This window comes from Gymnoscopelus microlampas (genome assembly GCF_963454915.1).
Source record: "Gymnoscopelus microlampas genome assembly, chromosome: 2".
NCBI classification, from domain to species: Eukaryota; Metazoa; Chordata; class Actinopteri; order Myctophiformes; family Myctophidae; genus Gymnoscopelus; species Gymnoscopelus microlampas.
Window position 1 is genome coordinate 7,731,807 of NC_139939.1, and position 22,511 is coordinate 7,754,317.

General features: G+C 40.7%; 1 protein-coding gene across 1 annotated transcript in view; it reads right to left on the reverse strand.

Moving 5' to 3' along the window:
• tmem131l (transmembrane 131 like) overlaps positions 1-22,511 on the reverse strand; it is a 94,814-nt gene that overhangs the window by 51,037 nt on the left and 21,266 nt on the right. Inside the window, exons 4-7 of the mRNA XM_084044521.1 lie at positions 11,819-11,890; positions 4,427-4,550; positions 3,792-3,908; positions 1,418-1,522 (exon numbers count right to left, since the gene is read on the reverse strand). Coding sequence (XP_083900647.1) covers positions 1,418-1,522; positions 3,792-3,908; positions 4,427-4,550; positions 11,819-11,890 — 418 coding nt within the window. The remainder of the gene's footprint in view (positions 1-1,417; positions 1,523-3,791; positions 3,909-4,426; positions 4,551-11,818; positions 11,891-22,511) is intronic.

Consider the following 22,511-nt stretch of genomic DNA (forward strand, 5'->3'; position numbering starts at 1 on the left):
GTCATTCAAAACAAAAATTGTCAGAATTCAAAATTCCGATCTACAAGCTCTATGAGCTCTATGAGCTTGTATATTTTCACTATTCATTGTATGAGGAAGTATATAGGGCTTAAATGGTCAAACATATTAGCAAAAAAATATATATATACTGTAAATCATATTGTATAATGATACATAAATGCTAAACTGTGATATGTATTGTAAATGCACCTTTTTCTATATTTCTGCTCAATAACTCCTGACAAGCATTTAGATTTTGATTTGATTTTTGTAATCTGATGAGTATGTCAGTGGTTCTGCCTCACAACTTACAGTATGCACACTGTAGTGTACTAAATAACTGGCGCCCCATAGCCCTCACTCCCATAGTCAGCAAGTGCTATGAGAGCCTGGTTAACCCATTAACACATCCACCGCCAAGAACGTAGTCCTACGGTCCGTTAAATCCAACTGTTAAGCGCCGAGACCGTAGTGCTACGGTCCGGGTGCTTTTTCCTTTTTTTCGATTTTTTTTTTTCTTTTTCAATTTTCTAGGGGGACCATTTTCAGTGTACCACCACCGGAAGTCGACCGGAAGTGCGATCCCGTTTTTTGTTTCCCGTCGGCCTCCATTCTAAGGCGCACACTAAAACCCTTGTTTATCCTGTGTAGTTTTTTCTCCTCGCATTTCCCATGTTAACATAAACGGTCAGAACTCAAACATGGCGGCTCCGTTTGACACGTGGTCTGGACTAATAGACGCAGGGACATGTGCACGTTGTTTACAAACAGTACATCGCGCATTCTAAAGGATTTTAACGGGGCCTATGGCGACGTGAAAAAAACAAAAAACAACAATAAAACCTTGGCACTGGTGAGTACATTATGAGATTAGACCTTGGCGGTGGATGTGTTAACTCACTGAGTGCCATTAACGTGTTTCACGTGTTTTTACCGCTATGGCGCTGGGTGCCATTAACGTGTTTCACGTGTTTTTGAAAAATTAGCATAAAAAAACTTTTTTTTTTTTTTTTTTAAACATGTTCAGAACCCAAGATATCATCATCTGAAGATGTGCAGCTCCATCCACTCCTTGTTTAACTTAGAACTGAAAAAGGCTGTATCTCGCTTCCTAAGCACTTTTTGTTTTCTGTGAAAAAAACTCTGGCACTGGGACAAAATAATATTTTTAAAAATCTGGCAATTATGGCACTCAATTGTACTACCTAGGAGTATGTAAAAGAACAAAAACAAATAAACAAAACGTTAAAAAAACTAAAAAAGTTCTGGCACTCAATGAGTTAAGACCTGAGGCGATTCTTAAAAATCCTATACGTTTTTTTGAAAAAATAAATAAAAAAATGTTTCAATATTTTTGAATAGCCGAAGAAATGTGCGTGCGTGCGTGTGTGTGTGTGCGCGTGTGTAGTCTGTGTACCTGAGTCTGGGTCAGCTTGATGCTGTGGATGTGCGGGAATATGAGCATGTTGTCCTTCCTCTGGACCGACTTTAAAGACCCCCGATGACCCCCTACACCAAACACCTGCAACACACACAACATTCAGATTGGTTAAATAAACACCTGCAACACACACAACATTCACATGGTTAAATAAACACCTGCAACACACACAACATTCACATGGTTAAATAAACACCTGCAACATACACAACATTCACATGGTTAAATAAACACCTGCAACATACACAACATTCACATGGTTAAATAAACACCTGCAACATACACAACATTCACATGGTTAAATAAACACCTGCAACATACACACACACACTCACATGGTTAAATAAACACCTGCAACATACACACACATTCACATGGTTAAGTAAAGACCTGCAACATACACAAACATTCACATGGTTAAGTAAAGACCTCCACACACCAAACACTTGCAACATACACATATTCACATGGTTAAATAAACACCTGCAACATACAACATTCACATGGTTGAACTGTCTGTGTCTTGTTTTCTGTTTTTTGTTTTGCTTTCCCCACACTGTCTGTTGTGGGTTGTGTTGTGAAGCACTTTGTAAACTTGTTTTTAAAAAGATTATTATTATTATTATAAATTAACACCTGCAACATACACATATTCACAAGTTTAAATAAACACCTCCACACCAAACACCTGCAACATACACACACATTCACATTCAAACACAACCCCACAGCACATGCACTGTGCAATGCATAGCACCGGTTTGCAAACATTTTCATGTCAGGGAACCTCCAAATTGATTGAATTGTCCACGGACCCCCATCTGAAAATATTTTGTGCCAGGGACCCCGATTTATGTTGTTAAAATGTTCAAGATTATGCAAAATCGTCCCAAGATTTTGCATGCAGGTGGAACCACCCTTGCGAAAACGTCCGATCTTAACATCCTCTACATGCTCTACAAACATATTATGTTTGTAGAGCATGTAGATCGTCTATTTCCGCTGTTCATGAACAATTTGGAAAGTGAAAGTGGTTTGGTCTTTGTTTCCATTTCCTGAAAAGTAACGTTTTTTTGGACATACAGTACAAGGTTTACAACCGACAGCGATGATAATGTTTTTAATATTCTAGGTGAACGTGGCTATGGTGAGTTTAGACATGACTGTTGAGGTGTGTGTGTGTGTGTGTGTGTGTGTGTGTGTGTGTGTGTGTGTGTGTGTGTGTGCGTGTGTGCGTGTGTCTGTCTTCCTGTCATGTGACATGCGTTGGTTAAATGTGAAACCTCATGATTGCCTGTTTGTTCCCGTGTGTGCGTGTGTGTGTGTGTGCGCGCGCCCGCGCCCGCGTGTGCGTGTGCGTGTGTGCGCGTGCGCACACACACACACACACAATACGTGCGTGTCTGAGAGGTTTCTCACTGAGCTCTGGATCCAAACACCATGTCACACATGACAGACATCCATCACAGACAACCGACACTGACAACTATCACACAAGCCACAACGCGACAGCCTAGACGTTTTGGATTGCACGACCTACGGTACAAGAGCTATACTGTAGGTCAAAAGTGGCCTGTTATAACAAAGCTTATTTGAAAGATTTAGGGTACTTCCTTGGCCTTCTGAGAGTGTCTACATTTTTATCCCACGATTTTTGTAACCCATTTTTTCACCCAGTGCCAATTGCCTAAACTGTAATCCTGGGCGGTACTCTCCCTTTGCCAGCCTGGGGAGAGCCCCGAACTAGCAAGCCGCTTCTTATCACCTGACAGGGGGGAGTTTCCCCAGTAGGACGTACTGTAGCGCGTGGAAGGACCACGTTATTCCAACCAGTTCCTTTCCCCTCCATCAGGCGCCACGGCTGACCAGGGGGAGGCAGTATAGAGACCAGGATTACCGCATGTTTTTTTGTGAGGGTACCTACCCTAGGGGACACGGGGATGTTCATCCGGTGCAAAGTTTGACGCTCTAGATTTGCCGTTCACAGAAAGATGGGACTCACAGACAGACAAACAGCGCCGAAAACATAATCTCCACCTCCCGGCCTTTTGAAGATAATAATAATTGAATATAATTGAAGAGCGAAAGTTGAATGTAATGTCTGAACTTGGCTGACAGCCCCATAACTCGGAGAGTGTACAAATGGAACCAAATGTTACACACCCACCATTAGGGGCCATTTAGGAACCAAAATGGAGTGTTTCTAGTGAGCCAACATGCACGATATCAGCCCCCTAACCAGAATGGAACAGAGCCTTCATTAGTATCATTGGTAACACCTGTGAAGGAAGTAAGAAGAGGCCCAGTTTCTTTCATACTTGTCAGTAGAATGTGTAGTAGTGAATCTGACCTGGTACGCCATCACGCCATGCGCTGATGTGTTGATAAATAAAGAGTTTTCTACTTGTCCCTCCTCTGACGGGAGGAATATAAGTTTAAAAGATGCCTTCCCTCTGGGAGGAATTACCTGGAGAGAGAGAGAGAAAGAGAAAGAGAAGAGAAGAATCATAAGAGAAGTCATGTCCAACATTATTAGGTACACACAGAAGGTGCAAATGCATGTCGAATCTGCACCTATATATTAATGACGGTAGTTTCGTGTGTGGTTGTTAGGATTTTATAAACACAACTTTTGTGGCTTTCAAAGGCACTTCAACGTCGTGTTGCCTAAAATGTATGCTAACTGGTCGGGCGGCCCGAGCCTCGGGCTCAACGAAAAAAGAATACAACAAACAATAATTCTGTTCTGTCTGTTTGTGTATTTATCTATCATGAAGACGGCGCTGACTGGCGTTTCACTTTTACTCTGTGATAAGAGTTCTCAAATTCTGCCCCAACCCGACCCGACGTTTTCGGGCTGGGCAGGGCCTTAAAAATGTATGCTAATTAGTCGGGTCGGGCCGAGCCTCGGGCCGGCCCATTTAAGGCCCAGTTAATTTTCAGGCACGTTGAGAACTCTTACACACACACACACAGTCCTCTTACCCGTCTGTGGAAGGCAGGCATGTGAAAGTGAGTGCTGGATGTAAACATGGACAGCAGGGTGACAGGTTCCTCCTGGCTGGGGTTGTGGATGTAGATGGTCTCTGCTCTGGGCACGCCCACTGGCCTGCACACACACACACACACACACACACACACACACACACACACACACACACACACACACACACACACACACACACACACACACACACACACACACACACACACACACACACACACACACACACACACACACACACACACACACACACAGACATTTATTGTAAATCGTAAATCGTAAATTAACACCCTATTTGATCATGCCACTGTGTCACACAAAAGTAGTAGATCTGCTACTTTTGATGCTTTTCGAATTTGAATCCTGAATAGCAACAGTTTTGGACGATATCTAAATCGATTCTGTGTGCAGGACGTGGATTGGTTATTTGAAATGGGCCCCTCCCACTAATTTGTGAAGCCAATTACAGGCAAACTAGTAAAAAAAAAAAGTTGAAATACGGAGTTATGGACATACCGTATACAAGGTTTCTGCCTGACGACACAGCAGCGATACGAACTAGCCTAATGAAACAGACACACGGCGGCATAACAGTCCAACCACACAACAACAAAAGGAAGCGAGGGAGGCTATAAACAGACCTCCGTGACCTTTAAGCGCCGTGCTCGGCTCTGTGGGTGCGCAGTCTCTCACACACACACACACACACACACACACACGCGCACACACGCACACACACACGCACAGCTCTGCACTTGAAAGAGCACTTCACCCATTTCCAACCTTATCTTCACACAAGTGGTCCTCACTAATGCTCATTATAAAGATGGCACCCATTGCTGTCTGTACTCGCTCTGTGTCTCTTTGGTGGGCTCAGGCTGTGGACAGTTCCAGAACCCTGACTACCAATGACATCATCTTAAATTTCAAACTTTAAAAAAAATGATTAATGCAAGAACAATGGCTGTTTTTTAAACTGTGAGTAGACAGAATTGGTGCCATCTTATATAATGAGCATTAGTCAGGACCAGTGGTGTAAAGTAACTAAGTACTTTACTCAAGTACTGTACTTAAGTACAATTCTGAGGTAGTTTTTACTTTACTAGAGTATTTCCAATTTTCAGTTGTAGTGGTAGTAGTAAAAACTCCACTACAATTATTTTAAAACTTTATAGTTACTACATGTAGATACTTTGTAGATTTTGATTATTATTACAAAACATACATTAACTACTTCAGCCCTATTTAAACCCTGGCTATTTTCAAAAGATTCTTATACATTTGAAAACTTGTAAAATGGGACATTCTGCATAACGAGTACTTTCTACTTTTGGTACTTTAAGTATATTTCAACACCAATACTTGTGTACTTTTACTCGAGTATATTTTGAATTCCAGACTTTCATTTGTAACAGAGTATTTCTACATTGCAGTATTGATACTTTTACTATCAAAATGTGAGTACTGTTTCCACCACTGGTCAGGACCAAATTGTATGACGATAAGGTTGAACATGGGTGCAGTGCTCCTTTAAGAGCCAAGTCGTGACTTGAAGTCAGCACTGAAATTACATTTGGGCATGTCAGATAAAAATGAATATAAAATATCTAAATACTGAATCAAGCAACTTCAAAAACTGTCTGGGGTGTTCACAAAAGCCTGAGTAGACAAAAGTCTGAGTAGATAAAATGACCTCAAACATGTTTGAAAGTGAAATGTCCCTTTAACTGGTTGAGCAACCCTTCTAAAATGATGTGAAACTCACAAGTTCCTGAGTTTCACAGCATCTGTGGATTTCACTGAGTGATTAAATATGAGGAAGTCACAGGGCGGTTTGCTTTCTATTGCAGCCGTCGGGCAGAAACCTTGTATGTATACTTTTTAAAGTTTGTTTATCTTTGTTGTTTTTTGTAAATTAAGTCCATCCAAGACCGCTGTGCAAAAAGTAGCGAAAATAGCCGATCTACAAGGGTCACACGTTTTTGAGCTTGTAGATCTGCTATTATCGCCATTTTGGAGGGAAAAAAGACATCTGAACGTGAAAGTGGTGAAGTCTGTCTGTGTGTGTTGCATATTTAATCAATGAAAAGTATTAACCCATTAAGACCTGAAGCCGATTCTAGAAATGTCTTCTGACTAAATCCCAACAGTTTTCTGAAAAACGTATGTTTCTATATCAGTGGTTTTCAAACCTTTTTCATGTCAAGGACCCCCAAAAGGATATGAATTTGACCGCGGACCCCCATCCCAAAATATGTTGTTCGAGGGACCCACAGAAGCAAGGATTTGAGTTAAAAATGTTCGCTTTAAAACAATATAAATATATTGATTTGCACACATTTTCTCGATTTAAAAAAAAATAGCAGATCTACAAGCTCATAGCGCGGCACTCGGTGCCGCGCTATGAGCTTGTATATCTGCTATTTTTGAATAGCCAAAGTGTAAAACAATGCTCACAGATGCGTCCCAGGTCTTAATGGGTTAACACAACATTGTGGCTGAAATAATAACTTTTCAGGAAATGGGAAAAAAAACAAGAACTCGTGGATCCAACGTACTGGAGTTGTCTTTTCGGTTCATACGAGGTTTCCACCTGACGGCGACGACATATTAATATGAGGAAGTCACGGAATGATTTGTTTGTAGAGACAGACAGTCACCAGTGGCTGACGAGAAGTTAGATGATGGAATTAAAGAGCCAGTCAGTCAATAGACGTCTGTGGTTTTGCACCAACTCCCCCAATAAAGTCCTGATTTATACTTAGTTGCATGCTGGTGTTGCATGCAGTAAAATAGCAGATATAGATCTGCTGTTTACTGAGCACTGACACTGGCAGGCAACTAACTGAGACTTTACACAAAGACAGCACTTGTACAACATCCTAGACCAAGTGGATATACCGTTGATGTCAGGCAGAAATCTCTTATCTCCATATTCTAACTTTGTGTGTTTGTTTGTGAATTTAACGCGCTACTTGATCACACTACAGCGTAACACAAAACCATTAAAAGTAGTAGATCGGCAAGCTAGTTTTTTACTTATTCAAACCGGGAACGCATCTGTTTAACCACTATGTACACCAAGTGCCGCGCTATGAGCTTGTAGATCTGCTATTTTTTGAAAAATCGTGAAAATGTGTGCAAATCTTTGAATATATATATTTATTTTTAAGCAAACATTTTTAACTCAAATCTTTGCTTCATGGGGGTGCCTGGAACTAAATATTTTGAGATGGGGTCCGCGGCCGAATACATATAATTTTGGGGGGTCCTTGACATGAAAACGTTTGAGAACCACTGATATAGAAACATACGTTATTAAAAAAAAACTGTTAGGATTTAGAAGACATTTGTAGAATCCCACAGAAGCAAAGATTTGAGTATATACATAGATTCAAAGATTTGCACAAATGTCAAATATAGCCCCAAAAAAAATCTAAATTAGTTAATTTGAATCCTGAAAAGTAACAGTTTTGGACATATGAGGTTTCCACTCGACAGAGACGATATGAAATATGAGAAGTTGATGTTATAAATATGACACTTGATTGTTACGGGAACTATTTAGAAGAGTGTCTGTCTGTCTGCCTGCCTGTCTGTCTGTCACTTATCTTGCAAACCACTGAACTGATCAGCATCAGATTTATTTTCCATGCTTGCATTAGGCCAAGGGATTAAATCAAACCCTGTCTTTTGTTTTGAGTGGCCTTTCATCCAACAAAGTGATACGATTACTTCTCGCCCTTAAAACCATGGACCACCTAAGTTCAACACACTTTGTTATAGGGATGTTCGATATTGACTTTTTTTCCGATATCCGATATTCCGATATTGTCCAACTCCTAATTTCCGATACCGATATCAAACAATACCGATGTAGGCGGGTCAACTAATTGTCAGGCAACAGCATCACATGTCTAATAAAAATAAAATATCTATATCAATATAATATCTAATAAATCTAATATCATACAGTGATGTTGTTTTCAATTAAGTGAGTCCCGGGACTCACTGGTGGTCACTTGAATGAGTCCCACTAATCTTTTTGATGTTGGCCTTTTTGACAGTGCAGAAGCATACTGTAATTGCTCTGATGCCTATAACATTAACGAGCACCAACGAGCGTCAGCTGGACAGAGACACACACACACACACCTGCCCTCTGCAGTGCTCTAATTTGAAAGTGACTCTGTCTCATTTCTCTCCAAAAGCCCTTGAATATGATGGAATATGATTAAGGATTACTGTGATTATGGTAAGCTCACATTTCATATCACGCACACCATACAGTAAGAACTCCTGTAACTTATTAAAAACATTTTGTTCAAATGTAAACAGCAAGGTACAGTACAGTAAGACATTAAGCCTAAAAGGATAAAAACAAAGTAATGGATACTTGTTTCCATTGTGGTCCTATGTATTCAATTCATCAACATAGCATACAAAATGTACATAATAATGCACGTCATCAACAAATACAAACACTACAGTAACATAGGTCATCTGGGAAAGGTCTGTCTTTTGTACTCCTGCTACGGAGCTCCCTTTGAAAAGAGATCTTGTTTCTCAACCTGAGTTTGCTTGTATAAATAAAAAAGGTCAAATAAAAATGAAACACCATTTTTTTTTTAAAGGCTGCTTTCTGTCCACAGAATCAGAACTAGACGTGGGAAGCAGTGTTGAGTTGTTATTATGCAACACATATCTGGAACAAGCTCCCAGAAAACTGCAGGTCTGCAGCAACTCACAGTTCTGATAAAAAACAACCTTCTGTTTGCTGCTGCCTTTTACTTTGTTTTATCATTCCTTCACTGTCATTTTGGCTTATTTTCTATTTTATTTTATATAAATTGTCCTTTTATAATGTTTCTTTTGCTCTGTCTTAAAGGCGTACTGTAGTGAAATGACAAATGTGTTTTTCACACTTTTAGAGCATATCCATGGTCATTCAATGGGCATACCTAACAATAGATGCCAAAATAATTGAAAAGATTAATGTATTTTTATATCAAAAGTCCCAAAAAAAATCCCCCCAATCTTAATGACTTCCTGTAAACGAAAACGTGCTGCGTGATGACATAACGCAGCTTTCATGAATATAAATTAATCTTCATTACATGCACCTGTTTGATTCCCATAGCTGCACGTTCTTCAAACACAGCTGATTTTAATTACAGAGCTACTCCGTTTTGAATCTCATCGAAGATGACATCCAGACGGTGTATTACTCATTTTAAACTTAATCTGCACACTAAAGTATGTATCTGAAAACATTATAGGTTAGAAATAAGCCACATAGTCGCAAACGTGCTTCACTGGCCTTCTCTCTCTCGCTTGTAAACAAACACTAGCCGTGTTGCGAACGGCTGAAATGATTGAGATTTTGAGTCGGTTGAGACGACGTTTCAGACTGAATCTTCAAAATAAAATGACCGAAAATGTCACTGCACTGCATCTTTAATGCTATGTGTCTAAACGTCTCAATGTTTTCATGTTTTATAGTAAAGCACTTGGAAGTGCCTCATTGCTGAAAAGGGCTACACAAATAAACTTTGCCCTGCTGACATTTTTGTTAACTTGACAATCAGGTTAAATCACTGAAGTACTATTTGATACGCTGTCACGCGGCAAAAAAAGCTGATCTACAAGCTCACAAGGCGTCGCATTGAGAGCTTGTAGATCAGCTATTTTCTCTATTTGAAAACTTTCAATCTCGCTTCCGGAAAAATGCTACCTTACGTCATGTGACACATACGACATTCAGGGTTGTTTATAAATGGAAGAAAATATGCAAAGCAATGTTTTTTTTATTTATTTTTTATGGCATCAACTCAGGGCCTGCTGTACAAACACAAACCCAGAGGAGAGAGAGGCTGCTATTCTGGAAGCTTTGGGAGCTCAGAGTCTTTAACAGTGGAGATCTTAACCTCTCTGGCTGTGAGGTCGACCTTCCTCTGTGAGCAGTGTGCTGGGAAGTGACTATTATACTTACTCCAGTACTGTACCTAGAGGTACTTTTACTTTACAGTACTCGAGCGTTCCCATTTTTTTTTTATAGTTATAGTTACTTTGTTGATTTAGATTATTAATACATTATTACAAAACATTAACGCATTTGAAAATAGACGATCTACGAGCTTGTAGAACGGCTATTTTTTTGATTGCCAATACTTTTGTATTTTTTACTCAAATAATTTCTTTGAATACAGGCCTTTTACTTAACCCATTAAGACCTGGAACGCATCTGTCATTTTTTTATTTGAGCTAAAAAGCATTATTTTACACTTTGGCTATTAAAAAATAGTGAAAATGTGTGCAAATCATTGAATATATATATTTTTAAAGCGAACATTTTTAACTAAAATCTTTGCTTCTGGGACCCCCTGGAACAAAATATTTTGAGATGGGGATCCGCGGCCAAATACATATAATTATGAGGGTCCTTGACATGAAAAAGATTGAGCACCACTGATATAGAAACATACGTTTTTTTTAGAAAACTGTTGGGATTTAGGAGACATGTAGAATCGGTTTCAGGTCTTAATGGGTTAACAGACTATTTCTAAATTATATTGTGGTATTGCTAGCAGACGGCGGAGTTCTTAACATCGCTGGCTGTGGGGGTCGACCTTCCTCTCTGTGCTGACGTCTCACACTGGCTGATGATGGGAAAGAGAGAGAGAGAGAGAGAGAGAGAGTCCGCCTGCTGCCATATTAGGCTGTCTGTCTGTCTACTCGGAGCTCCATTCGGGACCCACCCGCTGGGGAATGTTTACAATATAAGCCCCCCTCCCCGCCTTAAAGCTAAAATGACACATGTTGGTAGAGGTTTGGGTTGATGTAATCTCTCAATCTGTTAGCAGAAGTCTGTCAGCACCACTGCCTTTAAACATGTAGTGTTGCTGTTAGTAGGAATACACACAGAAGCACCCAGGAGGAAGTGGACTGAGAAAGGGGAGGAGCCAAACCGAGTTCCTGTTTCTACACAAAAAAAGGAAGTGGTGCCTCCAGAGGCAAAATCAAAGGGGAAAAAATATTTTTTCCCGCCACTTTTTTGTTTGGTTCCCAGGTTGGGGTTGATGTAATAACTATTATTGGATAATATTGGATATCTTCTGATAGCTCACCAACATTGGAATGTGTGTGTGTGTGTGTGTGTGTGTGTGTGTGTGTGTGTGTGTGTGTGTGTGTGTGTGTGTGTGTGTGTGTGTGTGTGTGTGCGTGAGTCCGTCCGCTCTGGAAGCTGAACTGTTTATGTTTCCTGTACAAGGTGCGAAGAATAAGTGCACATCATCATGCTCTGTTTATGAGAGCTGTGTGTGTGTGTGTGTGTGTGCGTGTGTGTGTGTGCGTGTGTGATAGACAGCACTTACTGTGTGCCAAAGTCCAGCATTGGAGGCTGGAAATGCAGAGGTCTTCCACTCTCCCGTGCATATGGAGAGGATCTGCAGGAGGAGAAAGAGGAACGGTTATTAAGGCTGAAGAAACAAACATGCACCGACTAGAACAAACAGACCCTGAGGTCCTGGACAAAATGATTACTACTGGACAAGATGCTATGGTGGAAAACTCATTATGTCATGATTACATTCGACAAATGTATTTCCATCGCTATTCTGAGCATAATGACTTTTACTGACTACAATGTTTTTTTCCATGTTTTCTTTTATTTCAGGGTTCCCACACAATTTGAACAAATCGTTTCCCTACAAGTATTTTATCCCATTTCCAGGCAATGATACGGCGCAATAATGAGGCTCTTACAACAGTGTGCTATCAACGCACGCACAAATACAGACTCGTGTTGTTAACTTGTGGATCTATTATTTTCGTCACGTGACGTCCCGCATACATTAGGCCAGTGGTTCTCAAACATGTTCATGTCAAGGACCCACAACTTGACAGCCCGCGGACCCCCCATTTGAAAAAGATATGTCAAGGCACCCCAATTTTACGGCTCTAGCAGTGATTTTCAACCGTTTTAATTTCAAGGACCCCCCCCCAGTTGACATGCATTGGACTATACGGACCCCCATTTAATGGCATTTCTATCTCTGGGACCCAATTATATGTAAAATCAATGTTAATTTCACTCTGAGAGTGTAAAAATGGAACCAAATGGACCCGTCAGGGTCCATTTGGTTCCATTTGTACACTCTCAGAGTTACAGACCCATAAGGGTCTATTTGGCTCCTAACTACCTATCATTTAGCTGGGGACCCCCTGCGGCTTGTGCGGCGCAGCAACGCTACATTCTACCATGTTACATATTCCACGTAATGTTAAAACAGAAAAAATGCATGTCCAAACATTTTCCATAACATTTGATTCATTCCAAACCTTTTCCAGGCCTGGAAAATAGTTTATAATTTCTAATTATTTCCAGTAATTACACGGCCGTGGGAAGCCTGTTATTTCAACAGAGATTTGACATTTCCATTCAAATCGTATAATATTTTCACGGAACACTCTGATGTGTAAACAGCATCGTCACCGGGAGATCCTGGCATCCTCGTTCCTGACGTGCCATAAGGGACAGTATAAAACAAACATTGCGCTGCATTGTTTTGCATAATTACCACGTTTAGGTAATTATGCAAAACAAAAGCTGTCAGAAACGATGAGAAGACTTCAGAGGTCAGAATGGAAAGTACATTATTTTACTTACATTTTTTTACTTGGTGGTGAAAGTAAAAGTATCAATACTGCAAAGTATAAGTCCGGAATTAAAAATGTACTTAAAGTAGCAAAAGTAAAAGTACTCATTGTGCAGAATGTCCCAGAATGTAAGTTCAAAATGTATAAAAAATATTTTGAAAATAGCCGATCTACAAGCTCACAATGCGTCGCATTGTGAGCTTGTAGATCAGCTATTTTCAAATGGCCGAAATATTTATAGGGCTGAAGTGGTTAGTGTGTTTTGTAATAATAATCCAAATCTATAAGTAACTAGTCACTAAAGTTTTCATATAATTGTAGTGGTAGTAGTACCGAAAATTGGAAATACTCCAGTAAAGTGAAAGATACCTCAAAATTGTACTTAAGTACAGTTAGTTACTTTACACCACTGTGAAAAGGGAGATGTCAGTAATATCATCATCAGCGCAGAGAGTCGTTTCCTGAGTGGAACTTGAGCTCAGGGGAGGGTTTTGTTTGTCGCTCGTGTTTTGAAACGGAATACGGCTAAAAGATCTCATACGCTGCGGCCAGAAGACGCCGGCCAAGACCTTGGATCTGAAAGACCGCCCGGTTTTCTGTGTCACACGTCTCGTTTGAAGCTGGAGGTCCCCTTCCCAACCACAGTATGAAATGAATAAGCAACGCGACGCACAATGCGTCGCGATGCGACGCTTGACATGAAGCTTTTGACACATTGTGAGCTATTTAAAAAATGTGTGCGTGTGTTCTGGCTGCAGCGCATTAAAATCTTAAGCCGTATTCCGTTTCAAAACACGAGCGACATACAAAACCCTCTCCCCTGAGCTCGAGTTCCGCTCAGGAAAAAAAACGTCTGTCTCTCCGCTGTCATTTTCACCGAGAAGACACACATACAGTACGGCACATGGCTCCTTGACCTACAAGACGTCACACGTTGGGAGATGTTGTAGCTACTATCGCCTTACTGAGAACCAACCCAGTTCACGAGACACCCAATAATGTCACCGCAACATAAAGAGGACAGTGTTTTCTACAGAGGAGCCCCATTATCAAATTACTTTCTATTTCACATAAAACACAAGAGTGAGTAACCAATAGAGAGAATAATGCCAAGTTGACAACGGAACCCTGACCCCTTCTGCTTCTTGTAATGGCATCTTTTTTTAGTTTTTAAATAGAAAAAGGAAGTCATACCTGTACACTGCTTTACATTTGGCACAATGCACTAAAAAAGACAATATGCTGAGGAATAATGTTGCACACGATGCTATTGTCTTTCTTGACCATACACTGTTTATATGGAACACTGTGTCACATGGATTAAAGCACAAATAAAATCCCACAACGTGAGAAAATGTTTGTAGGGCTCGTGAAACGTGCGTGAAAAGGAGGTCCTCCCTAACAATAGTACTAATAGGCTCTATGCACAGCAGCCATATGGAAAGAAATTGGGCCTCTTCTTACTTCCTTCACATGTGTTACCAATGATACTAATGAAGGGCTCTGTTCCATTCTGGTCATGGTGCTGATATCGTGCATGTTGGCTCACTAGAAACGCTCCATTTTTATGGTGGGTGTGTAACTCTGAGAGTATACAAATGTAACCAAATGGACCCGTAAGGGTCCATTTGGTTCCATTTGTACACTCTCAGAGTTATGGTGGTCCTTGAAAATAAGACAACCACTATGCCACACTAAAGGAACAGAGCCTTAATTAGTATCATTGGTAACACCTGTGAAGGAAGTAAGGAAAGGGCCCAATTCATTCCCAATATGGCTGCTGTGCATAGAGCCTATTATGCTGGTTTTAGCAATATTGTTCTAAACTGTTCTACATACAGCACGACCAGGTGAAGAAATCACAGAGACTCGAAATTAGGGGGATAGTTCACCCCCAAAATGACTTTTTTCCTATCAATTACACACCCCATGAAGCCTTGAATCTTCACATTCCTGAGCCAATAATTTGATGACCGGTGGCGGCTCCGGTAGGAGACTCGAAGTGTCAACTTTGAGTCTCCTACCGGATACATTAGCATCTTTACGCCGGTCATCAAATTATTGGCTCAGGAATGTGCCAAAAACAAATTGATAGAAAATATGTAATTTTTTGGGTGAAGTATCCCTTTAAAGGCTTGTCCGCTTGTCCCAGAGAAATAATGAATGTTTAAGGAAAAGTCCTTTCGTGAAACATCTGAGACCATTAAAAGTTTATGAAAGATGCTTCTGAACATGTATTCTACTGTTTGACCAATTTAAAACACTCCTTTAAATCTATTGTATTGCCCGTTTGACCACTTTCAAGATACTCTTTCATCTCTAAATAAGTTCGAGGGCCGCAAATAGCAGATCTACCAGCTCACAATGCGTCGCAGGGCGACACATTGTGAGCTTGTAGATCTGCTATTTGCGGCGCTCGACAAGCTTCCATTTAAGACTTCTATGCAATCCAAAATGACTGAAATCAGCGGTTAATCCATGCAGTCGTATCACCAGGGCTGAAACTTAACACTGGAACTTTAAGAACCGGTAGTCCTTTCACGGTCATGCCATTTTAGTTGACGATTATCGTGCATTAACGCTGACGATCTACAAGCCTGTCCAGAAGCACAAAACATGAGCTTGACATGAGCCAAAATAGGGTCGCCTGGTTGCTGTTGTCTCCACATTCTAGAGCCACACAAAAACATCAAAAAGTAGCAGATCCTAGCAGAGCTACTCTTGAATTTGAATCCTGAAGAGTAATCCAGGACATTATTTTTTTACAAGAAGCAAGAATCAATTTTATTGTCACATCACCGGTTTACAAGTGTAAAGAACGCGGCGTGTTTCAAGCTTGTAGATCTGCTACTAGACGCTGTAGTGTGATCAAGTAGGCCATTCATTTAAGAAAAAACACAAAAAGTTCGAATATGGAGATAAGAGGTTTCCTTCCGTCAACAGCGATACATTATATAATACCCAGTCCACTATAGATCTAGTATAGAGTATGCATCACACTATAACGTCTCTAACCACACCGCACTGCATGGAAACAACAGACAAGACCAAGCCACCAATCACAATTCACAGTTGAAACAGGAAATTGGTGGGGGTTTTTTATTGTGAGAACCGGTAGACATAGTGCACTTGCACGTGTGTGTGTGTGTGTGTGTGTGTGTGTGTGTGTGTGTGTGTGTGTGTGTGTGTGTGTGTGAGAACTGTGTGTCTGAGAACTCACAAACACCACTGCTGCGGTTATGCAACAAAAACGTGTGACTTTAATACCTGTGCACGGACACGCACACGCACACGCACACGCACACGCACACGGCGGGCTAAATAAAAAGACCTGACTTTTAGACCTTAGTCATGTGACGTTCATCATTGCGACTCATTTAGCTCAGTGACTGCTAGCATGTTGTTTCAAACAGCCCTGGCGTACCGAACACGCCCCCACCTCCTCACAACAACATTATGTGTAGATTTTAGTTGTAAAACAGTCATTTCTATTTGAATGCATTCTGTTTCATTTATTATTTAACATGAATGATCTGAAAGACATATTTATACAGTAGAAACGTGGGGAAGCAGCATTTAGTAATTTTAAGATTTATTTGGCTATTCAAAAACAGCAGATCTACAAGCTCCTAGCGCGGCACTTGTAGATCTGCTATTTTTGAAAAAATCGTGAACATTTGTGCAAATGTTTTAAAATATATTTTTTAAGCAAACATTTTTAACTCATGTTACAACTTCTTGGGGGATCCCTGGAACAAAATCTTTTGAGATGGGGGTTCGCGGCCACATACCGTACATATCATTTTGGGGGTCCTTGACATGAAAAAAGTTTGAGAACCACTGATATTATAGCAACATACGTTTTTTTCAAAATACTGATTTTGAAGACATTTGTAGAATCCCCAGGAGCAAAGATTTGAGTTACAAAATCTTCACGATTATTCCCAAAGATTGCAGATCTACAAGCTCATAGCGCGGCACTCGGTGCCACGCTATGAGCTTGTAGATCTGCTATTTTTGAATAGCCAAAGATATCTAAAATTACAGAGATGCGTTCCCGGTTTGAATGGGTTGAAACACAACTAAAGACCTTTCTGTTTGCCGCGGCCTTTGATCGAGTTACTTTTCTTTTTTCTTTCTCTTCTGCACTGTAACTGTATCTGTTATTTTTCCTTTTGTTTTATTGCATCCTAACGTCATCGTATAATCCTGTTTCCTTTGCTTGATGTTCTGTGTAAAGCACAGTGAATTGCCTGGTTGTTGAAATGAACCACACACGCAACAATGTATATTAAGAGCTTAACAGTCATTATTACATTTCAAGCTTTTTTTCACTAGGTTAAAATAAATGTTACATGTTGATGGACTAATGAAATACGATTGACCTTTGAACTGATGAATGTCATGTCCTGCTATATGAGCAGACTGTATAACGCTGTGTTGGGAAGCAGTGGTGGAAAAAGTACAACTTTTTTTTTAAACTTAAGTAAAAGTATCAATACTGCAAGTTCAAAATGTAAAAAAAATAACACCCTGTGTGAAGGAAGCAGTGCCTTTGGGGCGGGGCTTAACTCATTGCAGTTCGTCCCTATTGGTGGTCTGAGTCCACGTACCAAATTGTTACTTGGTAGCATGCTGCAAACTGGAATGATGGCTGTTTAAAGCCCAGCCAATGGGCAGACAGAGGGGGCGGGGCTTAAGTAATTACAGTTCGTCCCTATTGGTGGTTTGAGGCCATGTACAAAATTTGAGCTCCGTAGCATGCTGCGAACTTGATTTATGGCTGTTTGAAGGCCAGCCAATGGGAAGACAGAGGGGGCGGGGCTTCAGCAATTCATGCTGGTCCCTATTGGTGGTCTAAGTCCACATACCAAATGTGGACTTGGTGGCATGCTGCAAACTGGAGTTATAGCTGTTTAAAATCCTGTGCTCATCCCGTGCTTCCACGGACATAATGTGCTCATCCCGTGCTTCCACGGACATAACATACGCTGGGGGTCCCTGCACCCCTCTTTGATAAGCAGTGGCACGTGTGGGCAATAAGAGGAGAGATGGCAGAGGCAAGCATGTGTGTGTGTGTGTGTGTGTGTGTGTGTGTGCGTGTGTTTGTATGTGTTGCTTCTTTGCCGTGCTCATCCCGTGCTGATACGGACGGACGGACGGACGGACGGACGGACGGACGGACGGACATACGGACAAAGTCAAGTGTAGAGCGGTTGGCACCGCTAAAAACTGAAAATAGACGATCTACAAGCTCACAATGCGACGCATTGTGAGCTTGTAGATCGTCTATTTTCAAATGGCCAAAATGTATATAGGGTACTGAAAATTGGAAATGCTCCAGTAAAGTAAAAACACCTCAAAATTATACTTAAGTAAATGTACTTAGTTACTTTCCACCGTTGGTTGGGAGGCTGGTGTGAGCTGTCTGTCTGTCTGTCTACCCAGCCAGCTTTTCAACACATTCCACTCCTGTCGTTCCATCTGTCTGTCTGTCTGTCCATGCTTCAACACCCCTGTGTATCTGTCCATCCAGCTTTTCAACACCCCTGTCTGTCTGTCTGTCCTTTTCAGCCTTCCCGTCTGTCTGTCTGTCTGTCTGTCTGTGTGTCTGTCCATAGTGTGAAGGTGTCAGTGTGACAGCTCTCTGGCTGGTCCAGGGTCAGTGTTTACGTTCATCTCAGATGTCTCACAGCAGAACGTCAGCAGTTTAGGGAGACGCTGGCTTTATGAATGCCATCTTTAACCCTTAACCCTGGAGCTGAAAATAACAAACAATTTTGTATTAACTCATTCACTGCCATAGGACGACTTTGACGACTTTTTTTTCCAAAGGCCCAGACTGCCAAGGACGACTAAAACGACTTTTGGACGATTATTATTATAAAAATATAGATATATATTTTTACATTTTGCCCACAGAACCAGGATATAACGTGATCCAAAGATTTACTGCTCCATTCACTTCCTGGTTAAAATATTTGGGAAATATGCTGTATCTCGGCTCCTGTGTTTTACTATGTATTTTTGGCCTGACCTGCTATTTTCAACGAAGTATAACATACAAACTTTCACGAAAAGTTTAAGAAAATCGAAAAAGTCGCTGGCAGTGGGCAAACGCAGCAAGAAATAAGTCTGGCAGTGAATGAGTTAAATATAAATCAGGCATATAACTCCAAACCCCTAAGCAAGCACACGCACGCACGCACGCACGCACGCACACACACACACGCAAACACGCACACACGCACACACACACTTTAATAATTTATTTATGTCCAGTAAAAATAAGAGATACAATACAAGGACACAGATATTCACACGATGCTGTAAAAAGTCTACCGTCAGCAAATCTTGGACAATTACCCAGACACCCCTCAGGGCTACAAGTACTGTAACAGCGTCTTCGCCATTTTTTGACGGCTACCAATGAGAGAAGAGAATGCACAGAATCTTGCAAGCCGCCGTACCGTATAGCTGCTTTTTTTGGCATCCCAAGTTGTTGGAAGCCTCTCACCTATGTACATGTCCTAGGCTGCCAAAGATAAACACGAGTAGATTGCACCTATAACTTAGCTCTGTCATGGTATGGAGGACACACACACACGCCCGCACAAGTGATGGAAAAAGTACTCAAATGTTTTACTTAAGTAAAAGTATCAATACTGCAATGTAGAAATACTCTGTTACAAGTAAATGTTCGGAATTCAAAATGTACTTGAGTGAAAGTATACACAAGTATTGGTATCAAAATGTACTTAAAGTACCAAAAGTAGAAAGTAGTCATTGTGCAGAATGTCCCGTTTCACACGTCTTCAAATGTTAAAAAAAATATATTCTTTTGAAAATAGCAGATCTACAAGCTCACAATGCGTCGCATCGCGACGCATTGTGAGCTTGTAGATCGGCTATTTTCAAATGGCCGAAATGTATATAGGGCTGAAGTGGTTAATGTATGTTTTGTAATAATTATCAAAGTCTAAGACGTACTAGTAACTAAAGTTTTTAACTAAAATAATTGTAGTGGAGTAAAAGTATAATATTTGCCTCTGAGATGTAGTGGAATAGAAGTAAGTAGTACTAAAAATTGGAAATACTCCAGTAAAGTAAAAGTACCTAAAAAAAGTACAGTACTTGAGTAAATGTACTTAGTTACTTTACACCACTGACACACACACACACACACAGAGTTTTACGGAGGTCTAAACTTGGTTCAGAGGACACTCTTTGCAGATTGTTGCCTGTGCCCCCTGGCCATTAACACGGGGGTAAAATGGTCTCCGCTTTGATCCCGAGGCGATTAGTGCAACATTATATCACCTCATGCCACCGCCACCGCAGCCCCGACCGCCACACACTTATAGCATTCTACGCGCCCTGCTAGCTAGCCTGCAGTAAAGTAACACTCAGGTATTTTTTTTCTTTTTTACAGCGTGTGAGTGTTTGTGACAGAGTTATAGCATTCTACACTCAACGATGCTAAGCTAGCTAGCAGGACGGGATGTAAGCCAGCGCGGCAGGGGGGTGTAATAAAAACATAAAATAAAATAAGTATATGAGAGGTGTTTTTGGGGGGGGTGTTCAGTGAAGGTTCATGTTGTGGTCACTGCTGCATCGTGGGTGATTGGGACAATAAGGAAATGAAGATGTTTGTGGTCTAAAAAACAAAACAGGAATGAGATTCCATGATTCATGAGAAGTTGTGTCCTACCTAGGGTTGCAACCAGGCATGGGAAAGAAAAGACAAAAGAGGTCCAACATTATAACTTTTTTCTTTTTGTCCTAACTCATTGAGTGCCATTAATGTGTTTCACGTGTTTTAGCGCTATGGTGTTGAGCGTCATTAACATGTTTCACGTGTTTTTGAAAAAAATAGAAGAAAAAAAATAGAAAAAGAAAAAAGATATCATCGTCTGAAGATTTGCAGCTCCATCCACTCCTTGTTTAACTTATAACTTAAAAAGGCTGTATCTCGCTTCCTAAGCACTTTTTTTTACATTGAAAAAATAAAAAAATAAAAATTGTAATGGCCAGAAATAGATAATAATAATTTGGGCACTCAATGAGTTAAAACATGTATTACCGGTGTATGTAACTTTGTTTTGTTTGACCTGAAGGTCAAAATTGTATTTCTCCCTCGAGCAAGCAGAGCTACAGTATATAGCTCAGAAAAAAAAATGCAGCACTTTCAGCAGGAGACCTGAGTTCAAATCCGGGTTGGTACAGGGAATTTGCATAGTGCAGCTTTAACTGCTTTTCATTAATCATGCCCCAGATGTTAAGATATCGATCTAATCGTCTGGATACAGTGGCATACCCCCCCCCCCCCCACCACCACAGGAGGTGGCTTGTTTGCTCACACACACACACACACACACACACACACACACACACACACACACACACACACACACACACACACACACACACACACACACACACACACACACACACACACACACACACACACACACACACACACACACACAGAGCAATGATAAGGGAGTGCACGTATGGTCCTGTATGGCAGTAAAAACATGGCAGGCTCAGTCTTGCATTATTGACATTCCCCAACAGTGGTTTTAAGGTAACAGACACGCACACACACACACACACACACACACTGATCCATTGCAGCCACTTCCATCTCCTGATGAAAGGAATCCACATGAGAGAACACTATGCTCAGAGACAAGAACACTATACCACATTGTTATCAGCACTACTACATTCCACTATACTCCAACAATATATACTAGTCTGTTTATCCCATCACTGCCAGACTTATTGCTGGCCGCGTTTGCCCACTGCCAGAGATTTTTCATTGAAAAAAAAAAAGTACTCAGGAGCTGAGATACAGAATTTTTAAGCTTTAAGTTAACAAGGAAGTGGATGGGAGTCTTTTCCTTCGAAAAATCATATCTCCTTGGTCTTTGGGTCAAAAAAAAAAAAAAAAATAGATTTTTTTTTTTTTTTTTTAAATTAATAATTACGTTTTTTACGTCTGTGGCAGGTTTGGTAAACGGGAATAATTACGTTTATTACGTCAGTGGCAGTGTATGAGTTAAGACCAAGGGGCAAGGCTGAGATATTTACTATGAGGCCAACCCGGATGTTTAGTAAATGTCCAGCGAGAGGCGCTGTTTCACCCGTGCCGACCTGTGAGTTCAGAAAGAATTTATTTTAACGCAAGCCGATGGGTTTTTACCAACTTTCAGACTCGATTTTCTTACTGTAATAAAAATTGTCATAAATTCTATATGCTTCCAGTCGCTAGTTTAAAGTCTCCTTTCAATCATCAGGATATGCGTTTTGCTAAATTATGGTTCTATTTATTATAAAATTGACGATAAAGTAGGCTATTCTCTAGGAGGGGCGGGATGATTTGATTGACACGCTACACAACCA